The 26,232-nt window shown below is 44.9% G+C and overlaps 1 protein-coding gene across 1 annotated transcript in view; it reads left to right on the top strand.

The window, feature by feature from the left end:
• Nucleotides 1-26,232, top strand: part of pcca (propionyl-CoA carboxylase subunit alpha) — a 572,168-nt gene that overhangs the window by 10,984 nt on the left and 534,952 nt on the right. The window contains exons 2-3 of the mRNA XM_070891406.1: nucleotides 17,371-17,445; nucleotides 19,321-19,368. Of these exons, the coding sequence (XP_070747507.1) occupies nucleotides 17,371-17,445; nucleotides 19,321-19,368 (123 nt within the window). The remainder of the gene's footprint in view (nucleotides 1-17,370; nucleotides 17,446-19,320; nucleotides 19,369-26,232) is intronic.

The raw sequence follows: 26,232 nt of genomic DNA on the forward strand, positions 1-26,232 counted from the left end.
CCCTCCCTCCCCCCTCCCCCCCTCCCTCCCTCCCCCCCTCCCCCCCTCCCTCCCTCCCTCCCTCCCCCTCTCTTTCTTTCTCTCCCTCCCTCTCTCCCTCTCTCCCTCCCTCCCTCCCTCCCTCCTTCCCTCCCTCCCTCCCTCCTTCCCTCCCTCCCTCCCTCCTTCCCTCCCTCCTTCCTCCCTCCCTCCTCCTCCCTCCCTCCCTCCCTCCCTCCCTCCCTCCCTCCCTCCCTCCTCCTCCCTCCTCCCTCCTCCCTCCCTCCCTCTCCCTCCCTCCCTCCCTCCCTCCCTCCCTCCCTCCCTCCCTCCCTCCCTCCCTCCCTCCCTCCCTCCCTCCCTCCCTCTCTCTCTCTCTCTCGCTCTCTCTCTCTCTCTCTCTCTCTCTCTCTCTCTCCTCCCAGCATTTCTCTCTTCCCGCCCCCCCCAGTCCCTCCCTCTCCTAGTCTCTCTCTCCGTGTCTCTCCCAAGTCTCTCTCTCTCTTCCAACCCCCCCCCCCCCTCGGCCCCCCGTCGCTTCTCTGCCCGCCGTGCCCCCCGCCGTCACTCTTGGACCTCCGCGGGCTCTCTCGGCTGCCCACTGCCGTTCTCGGCCCCCTGCCTCCGCTCCCGGCTGCCAACGGGCTCTCTCGGCCCCCTGCCGAGATCAGGTCGGCAGTCTCAGGCCTCGGGTCCTGCTTCTCGGCAACACGTGGAGTGAATGATTCGGGGCGGAGCTTGATGGACACTGCTTGAGGAGGTCGGAGCTTGACAGATGCATGCGCAAAAAAAAACACAGTACAAATAGTTACATCGAACATTTAATGGGGTATTTAACGGTGATATTACTGCGAAAAATCCCAAGTTTTTGTCAGTTTCACTGATTGGCCGCTCTGGGGTGGGGCGGGTGGTGGGCAGCGCACAGCACAGCCAGTGTCGGAGCAGTGAATGACAGGCCACAGCTTCAGGATTTCCACGTTTAGCTGCGCATGCGCTACATCCTGAAGTTGCGGTCAGATTCAGAGGGGTAATGGCGGTGAATGCTGACAGTGCGCTGTCATTACCCATCACAAATTTCGTGCCAAAATGTATCAAAAAGTAGATGCTGTTTGTTCACAGAACGTGCCATGAGACCATGAAGTGATTTTATGGGAATTTTAAATTGGAGATGTTGGGAAACCAGGAGCCAATGTAGGCTAGCGGGCATAGGGGCAATAAGATATGGCCTGCAGAGTTTTAGATGAGCTGATGTTTATGGAGGGTGGAAGGAAGGAGGACAGGAAAGCATTGGAATAGTCAAGCTTGGTGGCGATGATGGCATGGAATGAGATTTCAGCAGCAGATTTCTTGAGTTAGGGGCAGAGAAGGGTAATAATACGGAGGTGGAAATAGGGGGTCTTTGTGATGGTGAGGATACAGAGTCAGAATCTCAGTTTGGGGTCCTAGGACACCGAGGTTTTGAGCAGTCCTGGTACAGCCTGAGACAGTGGCCGGAATTTTCCAAGGGGTCAGTGGGCGGGATCGGTGGCAGGTCAAATGGGATATTTTATTTTTTTGTCAGTGGGTCGGCAACCCACTGCAACACGTCTTTCCCATGGCGCGTCTGTGATCTTGGATCGGACCCGACCAACAGAGGCGGGTGACCCAATTAAAGCAATTATTGGCTTGTTGACAAACCCTTTAATAATGGTTTTAACCTACCTGTTAACTTTAACTGCTCGCACATGGAGTACACGCCGCTCGTGGACCAAGTCTGTTAACCTGAGGCGGGAGTTGAATGGACATTAAATCAGCTGATTAGTTGACAGTTTGAAATGTTCTATAAAAGCTCCCATCTCACAGCTGTTCACTTTCTAAGTGCAGAAGCTGTCGCTTACTGCATTTGGAACACAGATTGAGCCTTCTGCAGGCTGCAAGTGTTTGGAGGAAATTCTCCAACCAGTGTCACCTCTCTCACCATTGACAGATTACTTCTGTCATCTCAACTTCTCCTGACATCTATTCCATCAGCATGGGTACGTTTATCCTGTTTCACCTTGGTCCTCGGAATCTGACCACGATCAACCCCAACACCAGCAGCACCAACAACAACACCAACCTTCTCCGCAACCACTTGATGCTACACAGGACAGAGGGTATCAGCACCCAACCACATTGCTGCCCAGGAGGCCAGGGATAGCCTCTCCAGGGCCAGATTTACTTCACTTGATGCTGTACACCCTGGCTCCCACATGATGCGCCAGGTTGGCACCACCCCACACCAACACCATAAAGCATCCCCACAATGCCCTAGCCTTTACTTTCACACTCATCACCATTGTGGGGGTACCCTTATTCTCCTCATTCACTGCAACTCACTAAGCCATTTCCAAAGGTGCACACAAATCTGTCCAAGAACGCAAAGTGTTGAAAATAAAGGTTTCAACGTTTGACAGCATATTAACAGAAACTTTACATGAACATTGGATAAAACACCCAAGTTTAGTTGGTATGATTGCACTAGGATGAGGGTGAGTGTGAGGGGTTGCTAGTGAGATGGGGATGTGATAATGTAGATAGAGAGGGATGGGTGGAGGTGCAAGGTAAGTTGGTGTGAGTAAGTGTGCAGAGGTAGGCAGAGTGTTGGGGATGTGATGAGAGGCACAGCAGGATGAAGGTGAGTGTGGATTTGTACTCGCGTTTCCTGACCTAATCCTGGATGGTTGGTGCAACTCCACCCAGGTCCCCCTGACGACATCCCTGCTTGTGCCCTCCTCTGCACTGAGCAACCAGGCTATCTTGGTCTCCCGAGGGTGCCATTCTGCCCATCAGAATGGAAGAGGATCTCCCTGCTTGCTTATCATATGGAGAGTGTCATGGGAGAACCTGGGTGCAGCCCTGCTCCTCTCTGCAGTGATTATCAGTGTTTGCAGCATTTCAGTGCCGTAGAATACTGACCGCACAATCGGCAAAAGTAAGGAGGCCATGGTCCCTTTAAGGAAACCGGCTCAAGTCACGTCACGAATTACGTCACCTGACCCGCTCCATTTAATTGGGCCGGGAAACGTGTTGGGCGGGCTTAAGAAGCCCCATTGAGCTAAGTTCATTTTAGGCAGCGGAAGAGAGCCGGCAGCGGGGCCACAATCTACCACCGGCCACACCAGACCCGCCGAGGTGAGCAAAATCTCAGCCAATGACTGGGGAAGACAATAGAAATCAGTGGCAAGGTTACAGGGTTTGTGGTGGAGGACCATCACAATAACATACGTGCAGAGGCTAATGCCTTTGGTAATATCATCATTTTTGTCGCAATGCCAATCTGATGCTGAAGATTACTATCCTAGATTGCAACAACTTAAAAAATAAAAGCAAATATTTATATAGCACCTTTTCAAATCGCTCCATGGCCTCACCCCTCCCTGTCTCTAACATCCTTCAACCAACGTTCCCTATAAGCTGTGCGGCCATGCAGCTCTTTGCTGGTTCCTGCGCAGCCGGGACCGGTTTTTTCAATGTTAAGTTTTGCACATGGGCCGTGTAGTCCCTTAAAGGGGTCATGTACCCTCCAAAAATAAGAGGGAATATTATCTACAACCCTCCGAGCTCTCTGTGCCCCTCCAATTCTGGCATCTTGCTCATCCCCGATTTCCATCGGCAGTTGTGCCTTCAGCTGCGTAGGCCCGAACCTCTGGAATTCCCTCCCTAAACCTCAATGCCATCTTACTCCTCCCTTAAGACACTCCTTAAAACCTATCTCCTTGGGAGGGGTAGTCAAAAAGGTGGAATTTAAGGAAGCTCTTAAAGAAGGAGACAGAGGAGGAGAGGTTTAGGGAGGGAATTTTGGAGTGCGGGAGTAATCAGTTGGAATGATATTTCCTTTTTGTCCTATGTAAGGTTGCCAAACCTCCAGGATTGTCCTGGAGTCTCCAGGAATTAAAGATCAATCTCCTGGATCCATCTCTTTGACCAAGCTTTTAACCGCTGCTTCTTTGGCTTAGCATTTTCAAAAGGCATTTGATAAAGTACCATGTAACAGAAAATATTCAGAAATTAGAAGCACATGGTATTAAACGGACAGTGGTAACTTTGGTATGTAATTGCCTAAGAGATAGGAGGCAGAGGGTAGTGGTGAACAGATGATTTTCTGACTGGAGAGAAGGATGCAGTGGGGTCCCCCAGTGATAAGCATTTCTACTTAGTATATAAGTACTATTGCATTTCTAGTTATATATAAATGACATGGGTATAGGGAATACAATTTTGAAGTTTGCACATGATACAAAACTTGGCAACATAGTAAATAGTGAGCAGGATATTAGCAGATTTCAGGAGGACACAGACAGACTGGTGAAATTGGCAGACTCGTGGCAATTGCAATTTAATGCAGATGTGTGAAGTGATGCACTTTGGGAGAAGTAACATGGAGAAGTAGTATAATCTAAATAGGGCTATTTTGGAGTAGCAAGAGCAGAGGGACCTGGAGGGTCCATATTCACACATCCTCAAAGGTGGCAGGGCAAGTTGATAAGGCAGTTAAGAAAGCATATGGCATACTTGGCTTTGTAAATAGGGGCATTGCGTACAAAAACAAGGAAGTCATGCTAAACCTTTACAAATCACTGGTTAAGCTTCAGCTGGAGTTTTATGTCCAATTCTGAGCACCATACATTAGGAAGGATGTCAAGGCCCTGGTGAGGGTACAGAGGGGTTTTACCAGGATGATACCAGGAATGAGAGATTTCAGTTATGTGGGGAGATTGGAGAAGCTAGGATTGATCTCCTTAGAGCAGAAAGGTTAAGAGGAGACCTAATCTCTGTTATTACTAGTATTCAAAATTATGAGGGGGTTTTGATAGAACAAGTAGGCAGAAACTGTTTCCTCTGGTAAGTGGGTCGGTAACCAGAGATCATAGATATAAAATAATTGGCAAAAGAATTAAAGGGGAAATGAGGAAACATTTTTTCACACAATGGATTGTTAAGATCTGGAATATACTGCCTGAAAGGCTGGTGGAATCAGATTCCACAAGAACTTTCAAAAGGGAAATGGACATGTACTTGAAGAGGAGTAATTTGCAGGGTTATGGCGAAAGAGCGGGGGGAATGGGACTAATTGGATCGCTCTTTCAAAGAGCCAGCACAGGCACGATTGTCCAAATGGCCGCCTCCTGTGCTGTAAGATTCTAAGATTCTACGATTCTGTAGACACTGATGTGAGAAACCCAGGGAGAAAAATCACAGGGGCATTAAAAAAAGTTTTTTCTTCATTCTGCTGGAACAGTTTTGTTTATTAGTGATAAATACACCGGAGATCGTGCGGTTAAGCCTCCAGGAATATGTCCAACCAGAGTTGGCAACCCCAGTCCTGTGGGGAAGGTTAGAGTGGACCCGACTGATTATGGCTCTTGATTTGAGATTGCTGGGGCTGTTAGTGGGTTTATTTTTATGTTTAGGATTTTTTTATTAGCATGTAAGGTATCTGTGACAGTCTGAATTATTTGTCACTGTGACTTTGATGTTCAAATGATGTCTTTGATGTAAGATTGCAGTGGTTTGTTTCAATTAGTTGGCGATCCTTTTGATCAAAATGATGTGGCGTATTCCATTGTTGTGACTAATACATTCAGCATAGACTCGCAAATTGTTTATATCTCGGTTGACATTGTGCCAATTAAGATATATACCTTGTGAAGTATCTCTTATTTTTAATTGGATTTATGCATGATGTACTCTTTGAATTTTTTGGGGGGGCTAGTGGGGGGAGCAGAATGGGGCAGGGGGGTGCGGGGAGCCCAACATCTAAGAGTTCCCAGAAGTGTTGCATTTGATACCTCAGGTTAAAGTAGGAACGCTGAGGCAGCAGCCGAGTTCTTTTCAAAGCTGTTGGCTCGAGCGGATTGTAAAGATCTCAGTGAAATTTGAAGCTTGAAGCTGGAGGGGAGATGGGGAGAAGTCACAGTGGATTGCGTCATTTTTGCTTGACAAGTTATCAGACCAAGATCAGTAGCCACTTTCCCCATGGTTAATTATGGATATTCTCGATGTGTTTTTATAAATGCATTGTACTTTGTGTTTGCTGCATCTAGTGCTTCATATCACGATTTGTAAGTAAATCTAATAATGGCTTTAGTCTTTAAGCTTCTGCTGTGTGTGTGTGTGTGTGTGTGTGGGGGGGGGGGGTTGCACTTGTTTGTCATTTCAAAAAGAATTGGATAGTCTAGAATAAAACTGTTAACTCCAGTAAAACTGTTAACTCAAGAAGCTCGACAGTGTGACGTAATGCACTTTGGGAGGGCTAATAAGGAAAGGGTATACAGATTAAGCGGTAGGCCACTTAATAGTGTAGATGAACAAAGGGACCTTAGAATGCTTGTCCACAGATCCCTGAAAGTTGCAGGCATGGTGGTTAAGGCATACAGAATGCTTGCCCTTTATTGGCCGAGGCAGAAAATACAAGAGCCAAGGAGGTTATGCTTAAATACTTTGGATAGGCCACAGTTGGAGTACTGCATGCAGTTGTGGTCGCTATATTATAGGAAGGACGTGTTTGCACTAGAGAGGGTGCAGAGGAGATTTACTCGGATGCTGCCTGGAATGGGGAATCTTAGTTATGAGGACAGATTGGATTGGCTGGGTTTGTTCTCGATGTGAGGAGGTTGAGAGGAAATCTCATTACGGTGTACAAAATATTGAGGGGCCTGGACATAGTGGATAGTAAGGGCCTATTTCCATTGGTGGAGGGGGCTGTTATGCGGGGACATCATTTTAAGGTGGTTGGTGGAAGGTTTAGAGGAAATTTGAGGGGGGGCTTCTTTACACAGAGAGTTGTGGGAACCTGGAGCTCACTGCCTGGAAGAGTGGTGGATGCAGAAACCCTCACCACTTTTAAGAAATGGTTGGATGGGCACTTAAAGTGCCGTAACCTGCAGGGTTACGGACCTAGAGCTGATAATTGGGATTAGACTGGATAATCTTTTGTTGGCCATGTAGATAGAAACATAGAAACATAGAAAATAGGTGCAGGAGTAGGCCATTCGGCCCTTCGAGCCTGCACCACCATTCAACAAGATCATGGCTGATCACCCACCCCAGCTCCTCCCCCCCACGCCCCTTCCACGCCCCTTCCACACCCCACACCCCCGACCCCCCCAGCCGCAAGGACCACATCCAACTCCCTCCCGAACACATCCAATGAACTGGCATCAACAACTCTCCGCGGCAGGGAATCCCACAGGCCAACAACTCTCCGAGTGAAGAAGTCTCTCCCAATCCCAGCTCCAAACAGCCCACCCCCATCCCAAGAGCGTGCCACCCCCCCGGCTCAGGACCCACCCAACACCGAGAACACTCCCCCCGCACCCAACCCGCCCCGTCCCGTCAGAATCCTTCCCAAATGCCGAACACCCCCAGATGTCGAGCCCCCAGCCCCGGCCACCCCGGAGCCACGCCCCCGCGACGCCAACCACACCACATCCACCAACCGCCATCTGCGCAGTCAACCTGTCCACCCCACTCTGAACACTCCCCGCACCGAGGCACAGAGCCCCCAGGCCCGCCCCTCCAACACACTTCGCCCCCCCCCAGACATTCACTGCAATGTGGCCCCTCCCGTCCCCCGCCCTGGGTTTCCCCACCTCCCACCTCCACCACTCTCCCCTCCATCCCCCGCCCCCCGTCACCCGTCATCTTCCCTCTGCCTCCCCGCACAGGCTCCCATCTTGGGGGCGGTAACCTTCTGGGGCAGGGAATTTTAGCCCCTAGCGTGGAAGTCCTGCTCCCGCCGCAGAATTGGCCTTACCACCCCTCAATGGAAGTGGAGTGCAATTTCCCACACTCCACTTCCTTTAGGGGCAGTTACCGGGGCACGACTGGATGCTCCTGTGACAGTTGGAACTGGTGCTTTCCACTCTCCCGTCCTGTGACAGTTGGAACTGGTGCTCTCAACTCTCCCGTCCTGTGATAGTTTGAACTGGTGCTCTCAACTCTCCCGTCCTGTGATAGTTTGAACTGGTGCTCTCAACTCTCCCGTCCTGTGATAGTTTGAACTGGTGCTCTCAACTCTCCCGTCCTGCATATAATGGTAAGAACTGCAGGGAATCGAATACAGCCTGGGTGATCTCCTGGACTAGTTTCGATCGCCTGGATGGGTCGGAGAGAAATGTTCCCAGAATTTTTTTCTCCCTAAATTGGCCTGGGTTTTTATCTGGTTTTTGCCTCCAGATCACATGGCTCCGGTTGGGGTGGAGTGTAGAAGGTTTCAGTATAAGGACTGGTTGGGCTGGGTGCTCTTTGCAAATCGCCAAGGCTTCTTCGACAGCACCTCCCAAACCTACAATCTCTACCACCTAGAAGGACAAGAGCAGCCAGCGCATGGGAACACCACCACCTCCAAGTTCCCCTCCAAGTCGCAAACCATCCAGACTTGGAAATATATCGCTGTTCCTTCATCGTCGCTGGGTCAAAATCCTGGAACTCCCTCCCGAACAGCACTGTGGGAGCACCTTCACCATACAGACTACAGCGGTCCAAGAAGGCAGCTTACCGCCACCTTCTCAAGGGCAGTTAGGGATGGGCAATAGCGATGCCCACATCCCATGAATGAATTTTAAAGAAATGATGACAGTAAAGGGGTATGTTCATCCGTGGTGGCAGAGTACAGCTGCAGGGCATTCTGGGGGGAGAGGGTGAACAGCCAGAGGTCATGGTCCACATCTGTATCAATGACATAGCTAGGAAGAGGGATGAGGTCCTGCAGGCAGAGTTTAGGGAGCTAGGAGAGATTAAAAAGCAGGACCTCAAAGGTAGTAATCTCCGGATTACTCCCAGTGCCACGAGCTAATGAGTACAGAAATAGGAGGATAGAGCAGATGAATACGTGGCTGGAGAGATGGTGCAGGCGGGAGGGCTTTAGTTTTCTGAGGCATTGGGACCGCTTCTGGGGGAGGTGGGACCTGTGCAAACCGGACGGGTTGCACCTCAACAGAGCCGGGACTAATATCCTCGCAGGGGGGTGGTTTGTTAGTGCTGTTGAGGAGGGTTTAAACTAGGTTGGCAGGGGATGGGAACCTGAAAATAGATTCAGTAGGGAGGGGAGTAAAGCTGGAATTAGAAAGAAAAAATAAAGAAAGTGAGTTTGAAGGACAGAGGAAACAAGCAGGAAAAAAAGGATAAAAAAACTAAACTTAAAAGCACTTTGTCTAAAAGCACATAGCATTTGTAACAAATTAGATGAGTTGACGGCACAAATTGAGACAAATGGGTATGATCTGATAGCAATTACAGAGACGTGGTTGCAAGGTGACTAAGACTAGGAATTAAATATTCAGGGGTACTTGACAACCCGGAAGGACAGACAGAAAGGAAAAGGAGGTGGGGTAGCTCTATTGATAAAGGATGGAATCACTGCAATAGTAAGAAATGATATTGGCTCAAATGATAAGGGTGTTGAAACAGTTTGGGTAGAGATAAGGAGCAATAAGGAGAAAAAGTCACTGGTCGGCATAGTCTGTAGGCCCCCTAACAGTAGCAACTCTGTTGGTCGGAGCATAAACCAGGAAATAGTGGGGGCTTGTAAAAAGGGAACAGCAATAATCATGGGTGATTTTAACCTCCATATTGATTTGACAAATCAAATTGGTCAGGGTAGCCTTGAGGAGGAGTTCCTTGAGCAGTATGGGACAGGTTCCTTGAGCAGTATGTAACGGAACCAACCAGGGGACAGGCTATTTTAGATCTGGTCCTGTGTAATGAGACAGGATTAATAAACAATCTCCTAGTAAAGGATCCCCTCGGAATGAGTGATCATAGCATGATTGAATTTCAAATTCAGATGGAGGGTGAGAGAAAGTTGGATCTCTAACCAGCGTACTAAGCTTAAATAAAGGAGACTATGAAAGTATGAGGTCAGAGTTGGGTAAAGTGTACTGGGAAATAGATTAAAGTGTAGGACGGTTGATGAACAGTGGTGTACATTTAAGGAGATATTTCACAACTCTCAAGAAAAATATATTCCAGTGAGGAGGAAAGGATGTAAGAGAAAAGATAGCCAACCGTGACTAACTAAAGAAATAAAGGACGGTATCCAATTAAAAACAAGGGCATACAAAGTGGGCAAAGGTAGTGGGATGACAGAAGATTGGGAAGCTTTTAAAAGCCAGCAAAGAATGACTAAAAAAATGATTAAGAAAGGGAAGATAGACTATGAAAGTAAACTAGCACAAAACATAAAAACAGATAGCAAGAGTTTCTATTGGTATATAAAAAGGAAAAGAGTGGCTAAAGGAAAAGAGTGGCTAAAGTAAATGTTGGTCCCTTAGAGGACGAGACCAGGGAATTAGTAGTGGGGAACATGGAGATGGCAGAAACTCTGAACAAATATTTTGTATCAGTATTTACGGTAGAGGACACTAACAATATTCCGACAGTGGCTAGGGGGGGAGGAACTTAACACAATCACAATCACTAAGGACGTGGTACTCATTAAGATAACTTGGGCTAAAGGCAGATAAACCCCCTGGACCTAATGGCTTGCATCCTAGGGTCTTAAGAGAAGTAGTGGCAGGGATTGTGGATGCATTGGTTGTAATTTACCAAAATTCCCTGGATTCTGGGGAGGTCCCAGCAGATTGGAAAACTGCAAATGTAACGCCCCTATTTAAAAAAGGAGGCAGACAAAAAGCAGGAAACTATAGACCAGTTAGCCTGTCATCTGCGGTTGAGAAATTGTTGGAGTCCATTATTAACGAAGCAGTAGCAGGACATTTGGAAAAGCAAAATTTGGTCAGGCAGAGTCAGCATGGATTTATGAAGGGGAAGTCATGTTTGACAAATTTGCTGGAGTTCTTGGAAAATGTAACGGGACAGGGTGGATAAAGGGGAACCAGTGGATGTGGTGTATTTGGACTTCCAGAAGGCATTTAACAAGCTGCCACATAAAAGATTACTGCACAAGATAAAAGTTCACAGGGTTGGGGGTAATATATTAGCATGGATAGAGGATTGGCTAATTAACAGAGAACAGAGAGTCAGGATAAATGATTCATTCTCTGGTTAGCAACCAGTAACTAGTGGGGTGCTGCAGGGATCAGTGCTGGGACCCCAACTATTTACAATCTATATTAACGACTTGGAAGAAAGGACTGAGTGTAACGTAGCCAAGTTTGCTGATGATACAAAGATGGGAGGAAAAGCAATATGTGAGGAGGACATAAAAAATATGCAAAAGAACATAGTCAGGTTAAGTGAAACATAGAAACATAGAAAATAGGTGCAGGAGTAGGCCATTCGGCCCTTCTAGCCTGCACCACCATTCAATGAGTTCATGGCTGAACATTCAACTTCAGTACCCCATTCCTGCTTTCTCACCATACCCCTTGATCCCCCTAGTAGTAAGGACCTCATCTAACTCCTTTTTGAATATATTTAGTGAATTGGCCTCAACAACTTTCTGTGGTAGAGAATTCCACAGGTTCACCACTCTCTGGGTGAAGAAGTTCCTCCGCATCTCGGTCCTAAATGGCTTACCCCTTATCCTTAGACTGTGACCTCTGGTTCTGGACTTCCCCAACATTGGGAACATTCTTCCTGCATCTAACCTGTCTAACCCCGTCAGAATTTTAAATGTTTCTATGAGGTCCCCTCTCATTCTTCTGAACTCCAGTGAATACAAGCCCAGTTGATCCAGTCTTTCTTGATAGGTCAGTCCCGCCATCCCGGGAATCAGTCTGGTGAACCTTCGCTGCACTCCCTCAATAGCAAGAATGTCCTTCCTCAGGTTAGGAGACCAAAACTGTACACAATACTCCAGGTGTGGCCTCACCAATGCCATGTACAACTGTAGCAACACCTCCCTGCCCCTGTACTCAAATCCCCTTGCTATGAAGGCCAACATGCCATTTGCTTTCTTAACCGCCTGCTGCACCTGCATGCCAACCTTCAATGACTGATGTACCACGACACCCAGGTCTCTTTGCACCTCCCCTTTTCCTAATCTGTCACCATTCAGATAATAGTCTGTCTCTCTGTTTTTACCACCAAAGTGGATAACCTCACATTTATCCACATTATACTTCATCTGCCATGCATTTGCCCACTCACCTAACCTATCCAAGTCGCTCTGCAGCCTCACAGCATCCTCCTCACAGCTCACACTGCCACCCAACTTAGTGTCATCCGCAAATTTGGAGATACTACATTTAATCCCCTCATCTAAATCATTAATGTACAGTGTAAACAGCTGGGGCCCCAGCACAGAACCTTGCGGTACCCCACTAGTCACTGCCTGCCATTCTGAAAAGTACCCATTTACTCCTACTCTTTGCTTCCTGTCTGACAACCAGTTCTCAATCCATGTCAGCACACTACCCCCAATCCCATGTGCTCTAACTTTGCACATCAATCTCTTGTGTGGGACCTTGTCGAACGCCTTCTGAAAGTCCAAATATACCACATCAACTGGTTCTCCCTTGTCCACTCTACTGGAAACATCCTCAAAAAATTCCAGAAGATTTGTCAAGCATGATTTCCCTTTCACAAATCCATGCTGACTTGGACCTATCATGTCACCGCTTTCCAAATGCACTGCTATGACATCCTTAATAATTGATTCCATCATTTTACCCACTACCGATGTCAGGCTGACCGGTCTATAATTCCTTGTTTTCTCTCTCCCTCCTTTTTTTAAAAGTGGGGTTACATTGGCTACCCTCCACTCTATAGGAACTGATCCAGAGTCAATGGAATGTTGGAAAATGACTGTCAATGCATCCACTATTTCCAAGGCCACCTTCTTAAGTACTCTGGGATGCAGTCCATCAGGCCCTGGGGATTTATCGGCCTTCAATCCCATCAATTTCCCCAACACAGTTTCCCGGCTAATAAGGATTTCCCTCAGTTCCTCCTCCTTACTAGACCCCCCGACCCCTTTTATAACCGGAAGGTTGTTTGTGTCCTCCTTTGTGAATACTGAACCAAAGTACTTGTTCAATTGGTCCGCCATTTCTTTGTTCCCCGTTATGACTTCCCCTGATTCTGACTGCAGGGGACCTACGTTTGTCTTTACTAACCTTTTTCTCTTTACATATCTATAGAAAGTTTTGCAATCCGTCTTAATGTTCCCTGCAAGCTTCTTCTCATATTCCATTTTCCCTGTCCTAATCAAACCCTTTGTCCTCCTCTGCTGAGTTCTAAATTTCTCCCAGTCCCCAGGTTCGCTGCTATTTCTGGCCAATTTGTATGCCACTTCCTTGGCTTTAATACTATCCCTGATTTCCCTTGATAGCCACGGTTGAGCCACCTTCCCTTTTTTATTTTTATGCCAGACAGGAATGTACAATTGTTGTAGTTCATCCATGCGGTCTCTAAATGTCTGCCATTGCCCATCCACAGTCAACCCCTTAAGTATCATTCGCCAATCCATCCCAGCCAATTCACGCCTCATACCTTCAAAGTTAGCCTTCTTTAAGTTCTGGACCATGGTCTCTGAATTAACTGTTTCATTCTCCATCCTAATGCAGAATTCCACCATATTATGGTCACTCTTCCCCAAGGGGCCTCGCACAACGAGATTGCTAATTAATCCTCTCTCATTACATGAGTGGACAAAAATTTGGCAGATGGAGTATAATGTTGGAAAGTGTGAGGTCATGCACTTTGGCAGAAAAAAATCAAAGAGCAAGTTATTATTTAAATGGAGAAAGATTGCAAAGTGCCGCAGTACAGCGGGACCTAGGGGTACTTGTGCATGAAACACAAAAGGATAGTATGCAAGTACAGCAAATGATCAGGAAGGCTAATGGTATCTTGGCCTTTATTGCAAAGGGGATGGAGTATAAAAGCTGGGAAGCCTTGCTACAGCTTTATAAGGTATTGGTGAGGCCACACCTGGAATATTGCATGCAGTTTTGGTTTCCATATTTACGAAAGGATATACTTGCTTTGGAGGCAGTTCAGAGAAGGTTCACTAGGTTGATTCCAGGGATGAGGGGGTTGACTTATGAGGAAAGATTGAGTAGGTTGGGCCTCTACTCATTGGAATTCAGAAGAATGAGAGGTGATCTTATCGAAATATATAAGATTATGAGGGGGCTTGACAAGTTGGATGCAGAGAGGATGTTTCCACTGATGGGGGAGACTAGAACTCGAGGGCATGATCTTAGAATAAGAGGCCGCCCATTTAAAATAGAGATGAGGAGAAATCTCTTCTCTGAGGGTTGTAAATCTGGAATTCGCTGCCTTAGAGAGCTGTGGAAGCTGGGACATTGAATAAAGTTAAGATAGAAATAGACAGTTTCTTAAACGATTAGGGGTTATGGGGAGCGGGTGGGGAAGTGGAGCTGAGTCCATGATCAAATCAGCCATGATCTTATTGAATGGCGGTGCAGGCTCGAGGGGCCATATGGCCTACTCCTGTTCATATTTCTTATGTTCCTATGTTAACCTTCGTGTTGCAGGGGATAAAGATCAGAGGAGAAGATGGTACTAAATGCCCCAAAACTGTAACAGTTGGTGGCAGCGCAGTGGGCTTTATTACTCATAGATGTGATGGCCGGTTGTACTGAGGGAGTGCTGTACTGTCGGAGGTGTCCTTAGGATGTCCCAAAGCACTTTGCAGCAAATTAAGTACTTTTTGAAGTCTCGTCACTGTTGTATTGTGGGAAATGCGACATCCAGTTTGCACACAGCAAACTCACAAACAGCAATGAAATAAGTGATCAGATAATCTGTTTTTATGTGTTAGTTGAGGGATAAATATTGGTTCAGGACAACAGGGATAACTACCCTGCCCTTCATCAAATGGTGCCGTGGGATCTTTTACGTCTACCTGAGAGAGCAGATGGGGACTCAATTTAACGACTCATCTGAAAGGCGGCACATCTGACAATGCAGCACTCCCTCAGTACTGCTCTGGGAGTGTCAGCCTAGATTTTATGCTCAAGTGTCTGGAGTGGGACTTGAACCCCAACCTTCTGACGCAGGCGAGGATGCTACCCACTGAGCCATGGCTGACACTATTTAACTAGTGTATATTATGATGAAATGAAACAAGCAAATGTGATTTGCTTTATCCTCACTTGGTGCACTTTTGTGAAGACAGAATATGAAAGAGATGCAACTTCTGGATCGAAGGAGACGGCTGTGAGACAGTTGAGGGAGATGTTACTCAACAGCTTGAACTTAGTAGCAGTGCTCGCCCATTCTCTTCAGAAGTGCTAAATTGGAGTTGGTTTTAAACTCATAGATTGGCTACATCTGAGTTATGTATATTGGTGTTCTCCTGCATCTCTCGACAACATTGTGATCTAATCCTCCTGCTATGGTTCCGCAGCACTTCAGTACGTATGACACCTAACCCTTGTCGCTCCGCAGAAACCTGGCAGGTGGGCAGTTGAAATCGCCCTGGCTCTTACCTGTCTGAAAGCCGCCATGATCGCAACAGCTGCAATTTTAACCTGCTCTCCTGAACAGGCAGCAAGGACAGGCGCCCGGAGCCTTCTTTACATATGCATGCTGTGGCCCGATGACATCATTGAGACCCGACTGTAATTTTAACTCAGACCTGAACGGGGAATCCACCGGGAGTTGAAATCAAGGCCCAACTGTCATTTCGAGCTATACAGACCAGAATGATTACAAATTTGTTCCTTATGGTGATCTAATTGAGGTATTTAAGATGGTCCAGAACCAAGGGACATAACCTTAAAATTAATTCAGGGGTGATGTCAGGAAGCGCTTCTTCACACAAAGGGTGGTGGAAATCTGGAACTTCTCTCCTCCAAAAAGCTGGTGGGGGGGGGGGGGGGGGGGGGTCAATTGAAAATTTAAAAACTGAGCTGAATAGCTTTTTGTTAGGTAAGGGGCTTAAAGGATATGGAACCAACGTGCGTAAATGGAGTTGAGGTACAGATCAGCCATAAGGACATAAGAAATAGGAGCAGGAGTAGGCCATTTGGCCCCTCGAGCCTGCTCCACCATTCAATAAGATCATGGCTGATCCGAAAGCGAGCTGTGCTGTTCCATGATCTAATTGAAAGGCTCGAGGGGTGGATGACCTCCAGTTCCAATGTTCCTTAGGGCTAGAATTTCCCCAAAATCCACCACCACCGGATTGACGTCCAAAATACCGCTAAGATTTTAAAATTACCACGGGTGAAAATTTTTACACAAAAAGGAAACTAAATCAGCCGGGCGGAAAAATTGAACCTTACACCCCGATTCTCGGCGGAATATGCAATCCTGGTCTGATTGGGCGGAACTTAATCTAAGTGGGTGGTACTTAGTAAAATTTAGACCGAGGCTGCGGGTTGGGCCGAGGGAGGGGCGAAAACACTAAAAATAATTTTTTCAAAATACAAAGAATAAATAATAACTACATTCTCAGGACCCTTTTATACATAATCGCTGAAAAAGAAAGTAAAAGAAAACTATAACTTATTTTTTTTTGCAGGGCTTCATGCCTGCTGCCCAGCTCCGGCTGGTTTCTCGTGGGCGTTTTATTTTTATTTACCAACAGGTCACTGCTGGGACAAAACTTGGGCGGTGGCGGTTTTTGGATGGTGCTCGCCGGCAGTCTGCTCCCCAGCGGTATTTCCAAACCGCCGGCGGAACTGTTTTCGGAAATTTCCGCCGGGTGGTTTCCCGCCCAAACCGACCAATATCGCCGAGAAACTGGGCGGAGATGCCGTGGAAAATCCAGCCCATGGTTTGTTCTGAGTCCTGGAACCTCTCCACCTCTCTCCTCCTTTAAAATGCTCCTTAAAATCTGCCTCTGACCAAGCGTTTGGTCACCTCTCCTAATATCTCCTTATGTGTTAAATGCTGTCTCATAATCATAATGAATATAAGAAATAGGAGCAGGAGTAGGCTATTCAGCTCTTCAAGTCTGCTCCGCCATTCAATAAGATCATGGCTAATCTTCTACCTCAACTCCAGCTTCCCGCAATATCCAATATCCCTTGGTACCCTTAATATCCAAAAATCTTTTGACCTCTGTCTTGAATATACTCAATGACTGAGCCTCCACAGCCCTCTGGGGTAGAAAATTCCAGAGATTCACAACTCTCTGAATGAAGACATTTCTCCTCATCTTAGTCCTAAATGGCCGATCCCTTATTCTGAGACTGTGAGCACCCCTAGTTCTAGACACCCCAGCCAGGGAGAAACCTCTCAGCATCTACTCTATCACGCCCCTTAAGAATGTTATACGTTTCAATGAAATTACCTCTCATTCTTCTAAACTCTAGGGAATATAGGCCTAGTCTACTCAATAATTGCCTCTGTGAAGCACCTTGGGACGTTTTGCTATACTAAAGGTGCTATATCAATGAAAGTTGTTGTTGTTGAATGTGACACTGAATGTTGCTCTGATTTCAGTACAGGAGTTCTATAATGTGATTTATATGTTTGCTTTTCTAGCATGCATCATCCTGCTTCAGGTGCAGCTTTGCTGTCTCTCGTGTGTTGTACTCGACAGTTTATCCAAATGAACCCGTAAGTTCTGCTTGATAGAGGCCTTTAAGATTATTAAAGGTTTTGATACGGAAAAAGTAAAGATGTTTCCATGTGGAAGAGACCAAAACTGGAGTCCATAAATATAAGATAGTCACTAATAAATCCAGTAGGAAATTCAGGAGAAACCTCTTTACCCAGAAAGTGGTGAGAATGTGGAATTCCTACCACAGGGAGTGGTTGAGGTGAATAGCATCAGGTGCATTTAAGGGGAATCTAGATAAGCACATGAGGGAGAAAGGAATAGAAGGTTAGGCTGATGGGGTGGAAGGAGGTTCGTGTGCAGCATAAACACCGGCACGGACTAGTTGGGCTGAATGGCTTGTTTCTGTGCTGTAAATTCTATGTAATTCTATGCTTGGAAGTTTTTTTTATTTTTGATAAATTGAGGTTAAAAGGACCATGACATACAGTTCAAAGTTGAAAAGAGTGGAAACAAAACCTGTGGTAAATGAAGTAATAATGATGAGGTGATGTAAGGCATGGGTTTTAAGAACATTGCGGGGGAAGAAAGCCTAGGGCTGCAGTAAGACGTTTCAGATGAGGTGCTGGGAAAGAATAAATTATGGTGCGAGGCTATGTGATGATTCTTGGTTTCAACACAGTGAGGATAGAATGAGGAGGAAGCGTATGTAGGATGGTGTTTTGTAGCAGAAAGAGAGGAATGTTCCGAGAAATGTTGACAAGTATGAATTTAAAAAAACAAAAAGTAAAGAAGGCAGAAATGAGAGTGAGATGATTTGTTGAATGACTAGATTTTTTAAATAGTTTTTGTGATGTATTTGAAGACTCTCTTCAGAAATGGAACCAGTATTCAATTCTTGGATCCACTTGTGCTTTATAGAGAGCTTTTGAGAGGTGGGGAACAATTAATGAGTTACAGAGGGGGAAGAGGAACTCAAGCTTCTTGAAGGCAGCTTTAGCAATGGAGAAGTTATGGAAGTATATGCAGCTAAAGTACCCCATCAGAGACTTGTTATGAAAATTAAAGTACATTGAATTATAGGGAATGTTGCCATGTAGATACAGAGCTTGCCAGGACAATGAAAACAGTAGGGTTAATGTATGTCTTTTGGATATTTATGTGCCCAGGGATCTGTGCTGGGACTTTTGTTTTTCATATTTGAAAATGATTTGATCATAGACACAGAAGGAATGATATTTAAATTTGCAGCTGCCAAATTAAGGGACATGGCAAATTGAGCATAAAGAATCGATGGGGAAGATAGGTTAGTGGAGCAGGCAGGTAGATGCAATTCAATATGGAGAAATGTGAAATATATTTTGACAAATAATGAAAGGAAATATACCCATTACACAGAGCAAACGTAAGGGGACAGAGCGAGCTAGGAAAGCAGGCACATAGATCTGCAAAGGTGGGAATGCAGGTAGAAAATACCATAAAAGATGAGAAGGATTCTAGGTTTTACACACAGGGTGTACATGTAAAAGCAAGAATGTGATGTTGAATTTGTACAAAGCAGTGTTGGACGAGGTTTGTTCTGTGTTAGTTAATTAGTAGGGATAGTATACTTTGCTTCAGCCCCTTTAGGTTAAGGAGCGGAAAATCAGCCAGGCTTTATGCGCCTGAATACTAACTAGTGATCAGTGGAAGGCTTATACATGAATAAAAGCCCCTTGGACCAGCTACTGGAGGGCAGATGTAGCTCATGGCCCCGTGTCTTAACAAGGACGTAATACAGTCAGGAGAGGATGGGAGAACATTAGCAAAGGTGGTGGGAATGGCATATTCATTTTCCTGTGTTAAATATTAATGTTAACTTCCTAGCAATTAATGCTCTAATAACCACTCTTCATCCATCAATAAGCCATTTTTTGGTGTTTGTCTCCCCCCAGACATTTGACAAAATCCTTATTGCAAACAGAGGAGAGATTGCCTGCCGGGTAAGCTATTTTCCATTACAATGTATATTTTACTAATTAAAGGAGAAGCAAAGTTCGGGGAATACGTTTATTCAAAGTACTCTCTTTTAGAATCATAGCATCCTACACCACAGAGGGAGGCCATTCATAAGAACATAAGAAATAGGAGCAGGCGTAGACCAGTCGGCCCCTCGAGCCTGCTCCGCATTCAATAAGATTATGGCTGATCTTCTACCTCAACTCCACTTGCCTGCACTATTCCCATATCCCTTGATTCCCTTAATATCCAAAAATCTTATCGATCTCTGTCTTGAATATACTCAATGACTGAGCTCCCACAGTCTTCTGGGTGAAGAAATTTCTCTTAATCTCAGTCTTAAATGGCCGACCCCTTATTCTCAACTCCCCAGCCAGAGGAAACATAAGAACATGAGAAATAGGAGTAAGAGGAGGCCATTTGGTCCCTCGAGCCTGCTCCGCCATTCAATAAGATCATGGTTGATCTGATACTGGCCTCAACTCCACTTCCTCGCCCGCTCCCCATAACCCTTGACTCTCTTATCATTCAAATATCTGTCTATCTCCACCTTAAATATATTCAAAGACCTAGGCTCCACAGCTCTCTGGGGTAGAACATTCCAAAGATTCACGACCCTCTGAGAGAAGAAATTCCTCCTCATTTCTGTTTTAAATGGGCGACCCCTTATTCTGAAACTATGCCCCCTAGTTCTAGATTCCTCCATGAGGGGAAACATCCTTTCAAACCCCCTCAGAATCTTATATGTTTCAATAAGATCAATCTCTCATTCTTCTAAACTCCAAGGAGTATAGGACCAACCTTCATTTCAGGAATCAACCTCATGAACCTTCTCTGAACTGCCTCCAATGCAAGTATATCTTTCCTTAAATAAGGAGACCAAAACTGTATGCAGACTCCAGGTGTGGTCTTATCAACACCCTGTACAGTTGGAGCAGGACTTACTTTTATACTCTATCCCCTTTGCAATAAAGGCTAGCATTCCATTTGGCTTCCTGATTACTTGCTGTACCTGCATGCTAACTTTTTGCGTTTCATGCTCAAGAACCCCCAGATCCCTCTGTACTACAGCATTTTGTAATCGTCCCCATTTAAACAATAATTTGCTTTTTTATTTTTCCTACTGAAGTGGATAACCTCACGTTTTCCCACATTATAGTCCATCTGCCAAATTTTTGCCCACTCACTGAGCCTCTCTATATCCCTTTGTAGATTCTTTGCGTCATCCTCACAATTTGCTTTCCCACCTATCTTTGTATAATCAGAAAATTTGGCTACATTACACTCGGTCTTCTTCATCTAAGTCATTAATATAAATTGTAAATAGTTGATACTCCAGCACTGATCCCTGTGGCACTCCATTAGTTACAGTTTGCCAACAGGAAAATAACCCATTTATCGCAACTCTCTGTTTTCTGTTAGTTAGCCAATCTGCTATCCACACTAATATATTACCCCCAACCCCATGAACTTTTATATTATGCAGTAATCTTTTGTGTGGCACCTTATCAAATGCTTTCTGGAAATCCAAATATACGACATCAACTGGTTCTCCTTTATCCACCCTGCTCGTTACATCCTCAAAGAACTCCAGCAGATTTGTCAAACATGATTTCCCTTTCATAAAACCATGCTGACTCTGCTTGACAGCATTATGATTTTCTAAATGTCCTGCTACTACTTCCTCAATAATGGACTCAAGCATTTTCCCAATGACAGATATTAGGCTAACTTGTTTCCTGCTTTCTGTCTCCCTCCTTTCTTAAATAGAGGTGGTATATTTGCGGTTTTCCAATCCGCCGGAACCTCTCCAGAATTCAGTGAATTTTGGTAGATTACCACCAAAACTATAGCTGCAGCCACTTCTTTTAAGACCCTAGGATGCATGCCATCAGGTCCAGGGAACTTGTCCAGCTTAAGTCCCATTAGTTTGCTTAGTACTTTATCTCTAGTGATAGTGGTTGTTTTAAGTCCCCCCCCCCCCTCCCACAATAGCTCCTTGATTATCAATTATTGGGGTGTTTTTAGTGTCCTCTATTGTGAAGACTGATACAAAATATTTGTTCAAAGTCTCTGCCATTTCCCTGTTTCCCATTATTAATTCTCAGGTCCCATCCTCTAAGGGATCAACATTTACTTTAGCTACTCGTTTTCTTTTTACATACCTGTAGAACCTCTTACTGTCTCTTTTTATATTTTTTGCTAGTTTACTCTCATATGCTATCTACTCTGTTTATCATTTTTTTAGTCATCCTTTGCTGGATTCTAAAAATTTTCCAATCCTCTGGCCTTCACTGTCCTTCGCAACTTTGTATGCCTTTGTTTTCAATTTGATACCATCCTTTACTTCCTTAGTTAGCCAGGGATGGTTCATCCTTCTCTTAGCATCTTTATTTCTTACTGGAATAAATCTTTGCTGAGAGTTATGAAATATCTCCTTAAATGTTTGCCACTGCATTTCTACAGTCCTCCCTGAATCTACCCTGTCAAGCCCTGTAAGAATTTTGTATGTTTTATTTGGCCCATTGTGCCAATGCCAGCTCTTTGAAAGAGCGATTTAATTAGTCCTACTCCCCCTGGCGTTTCTCCATGGCCCGGCAAATTTTCATTTTCAGGTTGATTCCGGAGATGACGGGGTTGACTTATGAGGAAAGGTTGAGTAGGTTGGGCCTCTACTCATTGGAATTCAGAAGAATGAGAGGTGATCTTATCGTAACATATAAGATTATGAGAGGGCTTGACAAGGTGGATGCAGAGAGGATGTTTCCACTGATAGGGGAGACTAGCACTAGAGTGCATAATCTTAGAATAAGGGGCTGCCCATTTAATACTGAGATGAGGAGAAATTTCTTCTCTGAGAGTCTTCTCTGTGGAATTGGAATTCGCTGCCTCAGAGAGCTGTGGAATAAATTTAAGACAGAAATAGACAGTTTCGTAAACGATAATGAAATAAGGGGTTATGGGGAGCGGGCAGGGAAGTGGACCTGAGTCCATGATCGGATCAGCCATGATCGTATTAAATGGCGGAGCAGGCTCGAGGGGCCATATGGCCTACTCCTGCTCCTATTTCTTATGTTCTTATCCAATTTCCTTTTTGAAAGTTATTATTGAATCTGCTATCAACCTTTCAGGCAGCGCATTCCAGATTGTAACAATTCACTCCATAAAACAAATTTCTCCTCCTTTCCTCTCTGGTTCTTTTCTCAATGCAGTGTGTACCATTTACAAAATGCACTGCAAGTGTTTGCCAAGGGTTCTTCGTCAGCATGTCCTAAACCTGCGACCTCTACCACCTAGAAGGACAAGGGCAGCAGGTGCAGGGGAACACCACCATCTCCAAGTCACATACCATCCGGACTTGGAAGTATATCGCCGTTCCCTCATCATCGCTGGGTCAAAATCCTGGAACAGCCTCCCTAACAGCACTGTGGGAGTACCTTCACCACACGGACTGCGGCGGTTCAAGAAGACGGCTTACCACCATCTTCTCGAGGGCAATTAGGGATGGGCAATAAATGCTGGCCTTGCCAGCAAAGCCCACATCCCGTGATTGGAAAAAAAAATCCTAAATCTGTTTCCTCTTGTTTTTCGACCTGCTTGCCATCCCAATTTCTCTTATTTACTCTGTCAAAATCCTTCATTAAAGAAGAAATAGCCATTTTAAGTTTTTTTTAAGATAAATCAATTTTGCTGCTGGCTGTTGTGTGGGTCTCTCCTCTTGCTAAGAAGCTGTTCTGTCAACATTAGCGAATGTTTTTATGCAGCACCGTTGCAAACAGAGGGAGTTGGGACTTCTGGAGTCACCTGGCTGGGGAAACAGGGACATGTTACTAGTTTGAAAATGCAAATTTTGAAAATGCTAATTTTCCAGGCTCTAGCATGACTTCCCTGGGACAGGCAGCTGTCAGGCTGGTTTGCAGTTACTTCTGCTATTAGCCAAAGGGGCATTTCTGGAACCCATCGAGGTGCTTCCTTTTAATTGAAGTGTCCTGGCAAAGAAAGAAAGAACGAACTTGCATTTATTTAGTACCTTTCACAAACTCAGGCAGTCTGAAGGCGCTTTACAGCCAATGGAGTACTTTGGAAGTGTAGTCACTGATGTAACATCTCGGCTGGCACTCCAGTGCAGTACTGAGGGAGATCTGCACTGTCAGAAATGCCGTTGGAAATACACAGCCAATTTGTGTACAGCAAGGCCCCACAAAAAGCAACAAGATAAATGACGAGAACATCCTGTTCTTTTTAGTGATGCTGGTTAAGAGATTATTGGTTAAGACATTGGGGAGAAATTTTTTGCTCTTCTTCGAATAGCACCTTGGAATCTTTTACGTCCACCTGAGATGGTAGATGGGGCCTCAGTTTAACGTCTCACCGGAGTGTCAGCCTAGAATTTTGTGCTCAAGTATCTGGAGTGGGACTTGACCCCACAGGCTTCTGACTCCAAGGACATAGACCCTACTAGAGGGAATCCATGCTGGCAATTAAATAAACAATTAAAAAAAAATCAACGGAATTTACAGTAAAGCTGTTATTTTCTACCAAAATGGAAATTCTGTGAACAAAATGTGCTTTCTTTTACTTTCATGATAAATGTGCACTTTTATCTTTGAAGATTGATAGAACTGCTCCACTTATCCAAGTTTAACTCTTGACGGATACATTTTCTCCTGACACGGAACCTGGTCCACTGGGATATCGCACACAATCCAGGATTTTCCATCCATTAAAGGGGCTGTGCACGTGCTATTTTCTAATATGTATGACTGTGGCTCAGTTGATAGCACTCTCACCTCTGAGTCAGAAGGTTGTGGGTTCAAGTCCCACACCAGGGACTTGTGCACAGAAATCTAGGCTGGCACTCCAGTGCAGTGTTGAGGGGAATGCTGCACTGTCAGAGGTGCCGTCTTTCGGATGAGACATTAAACCGAGGCCAAGGTCAACTCTCCAGTGGACGTAAAAGATTCCACGGCCACTATTTCGAAGTTATTCCCATGTCCTGGCCAATATTTATCCCTCAATCAATGTAACAAAAACAGATTATCTGGTCATTATCACATTGCTGTTTGTGGGAGCTTGCTGTGCGCAAATTGGCTGCTGCATTTCCTACATTACAAAAGTGACTAAACTCCAAAAGTACTTCATTGGCAAGGTTTCCTATCCAGTTTCTGCTGAAGATGCACGCTCGCTAACAATTGAGCGAGGACAAAGTCGGGCACAGCTGTAATGTTTCTCTTTGTGGTTGAGCAGCCTGCCAATAATCACTGAGCAGTAGTCCACTTTGATGAGGTAGTGGAGGTGTCTGGCATTCCTTGGACATTGACCTCATGAATCTTGGAGGTATTTGTCATTTAATTGGCTGGGGCGAAAACTGTCTTTGGGCATAGTTTTTTGGCTAGTTATTCAAAGTTGCTTCCAGCTCCAAAATACTTGGGAGCAGTGTAGGTAAGTTATACAAAAGAATATGTACTTAGTGTATGCCTTATTCTTCAATTTCAATTCTATCCTTAACTATTTATTCATCCATGGTATCTCATTATTGACTAGTTTGTTTTTGTTTTTTAATGGGATATATTTCTCCTCAAAGTTATTTATTACCTTTTTAAATATTTCCCATTGCTGTGCTATCTGTTTGTTTATCAATATTTTTTTTCCAGTTTACCTTCCCTAGTTCCATCCTCATCCCCTCATAATTAGCTTTTTTCCAATCTATTATATTGGCCTTTGTCTTATGTATGTCTTGTTATCTTAAACCATATCATGCTATTGCCTAGATGCTCCCCATACATTTTCTTCTCTTATCTGCTCTAGTTCACTTCCCATTATTAGATCCAACAGTGATTTATCTCTTGTTGAGCTTCTCACGTGCTGGGTAAGGAAGGAGTCCTGTACTGCAAAGTCTCTATTCCCTTTTCCCGTTTCACTACCTCTTCTACCAGTATGGGAAGATGGGTGATAGATGTAGAAAAATGTGAAATATATTTTGAAAGGAGTAGGGAAAAGGAACACACCTTAAATCATGATAAGATTTTAAATGGAATAGAGGGACCTTGGTGTGCAAATGCACAATTTATTAAATGTGACAGCACTAATGGATAAAGCCACAAAAAGGCAAACGGAATCCTTGATTTTGTATGGAGAGGTTTATAATAGAAAGAGGCCAAATTGAATTTGTTGGAGTATTGTGTGCGGTTTTGCGTACCTCTTTGTAAAGGTAAAGTATGGATTAACTGGCATGTTACCAGGGATGGGGTATTATGAGTTATGAGGGGTGATTTGAGAAGCTAGGGATTTTTTTTCTCTCATTAGACCCGAGATTACAGGGTGACCTAATAGAGATATTCAAGATTACGGAGGGTTATGATACGGTAAGTTGTGATGGATTGTTTCCACTGTTCATTGAGAGAATAACAAGGGCATAAAGTTACGATCATCACAAAAAGAATTAAAGGAATTAAAGCAATTCTTTGCCTCAAACCATTGCGAAAGAGAAGGCTATAAATTGCTTTGAAAGGGAATTAACTAGTTGCTTGAAAAAGAGGACAATTAAAGGGTTTGGGGAGCAGCCAGGAGAGTGGGATTAACCTAGATGGCTCGTGGAGGAACTGGCTTTGCAGACTTTGAACATAAGAACATAAAAACATAAGAAATAGGAACAGGAGTAGGTAATACGGCCCCTCGAGCCTGCTCCGCCAGTAAATAAGATCATGGCTGACCTGATCATGGACTCAGCTCCACTTCCCCGCCCGCTCCCCATAACCCCTTATCCCCATAGTGTTTAAGAAACTGTCTATTTCTGTCTTAAATTTATTCAGTGTCCCAGCTTCCACAGCTCTCTGAGGCAGCGAATT

The sequence above is a fragment of the Pristiophorus japonicus genome, chromosome 10 (genome assembly GCF_044704955.1).
Source record: "Pristiophorus japonicus isolate sPriJap1 chromosome 10, sPriJap1.hap1, whole genome shotgun sequence".
NCBI classification, from domain to species: domain Eukaryota; kingdom Metazoa; phylum Chordata; class Chondrichthyes; family Pristiophoridae; genus Pristiophorus; species Pristiophorus japonicus.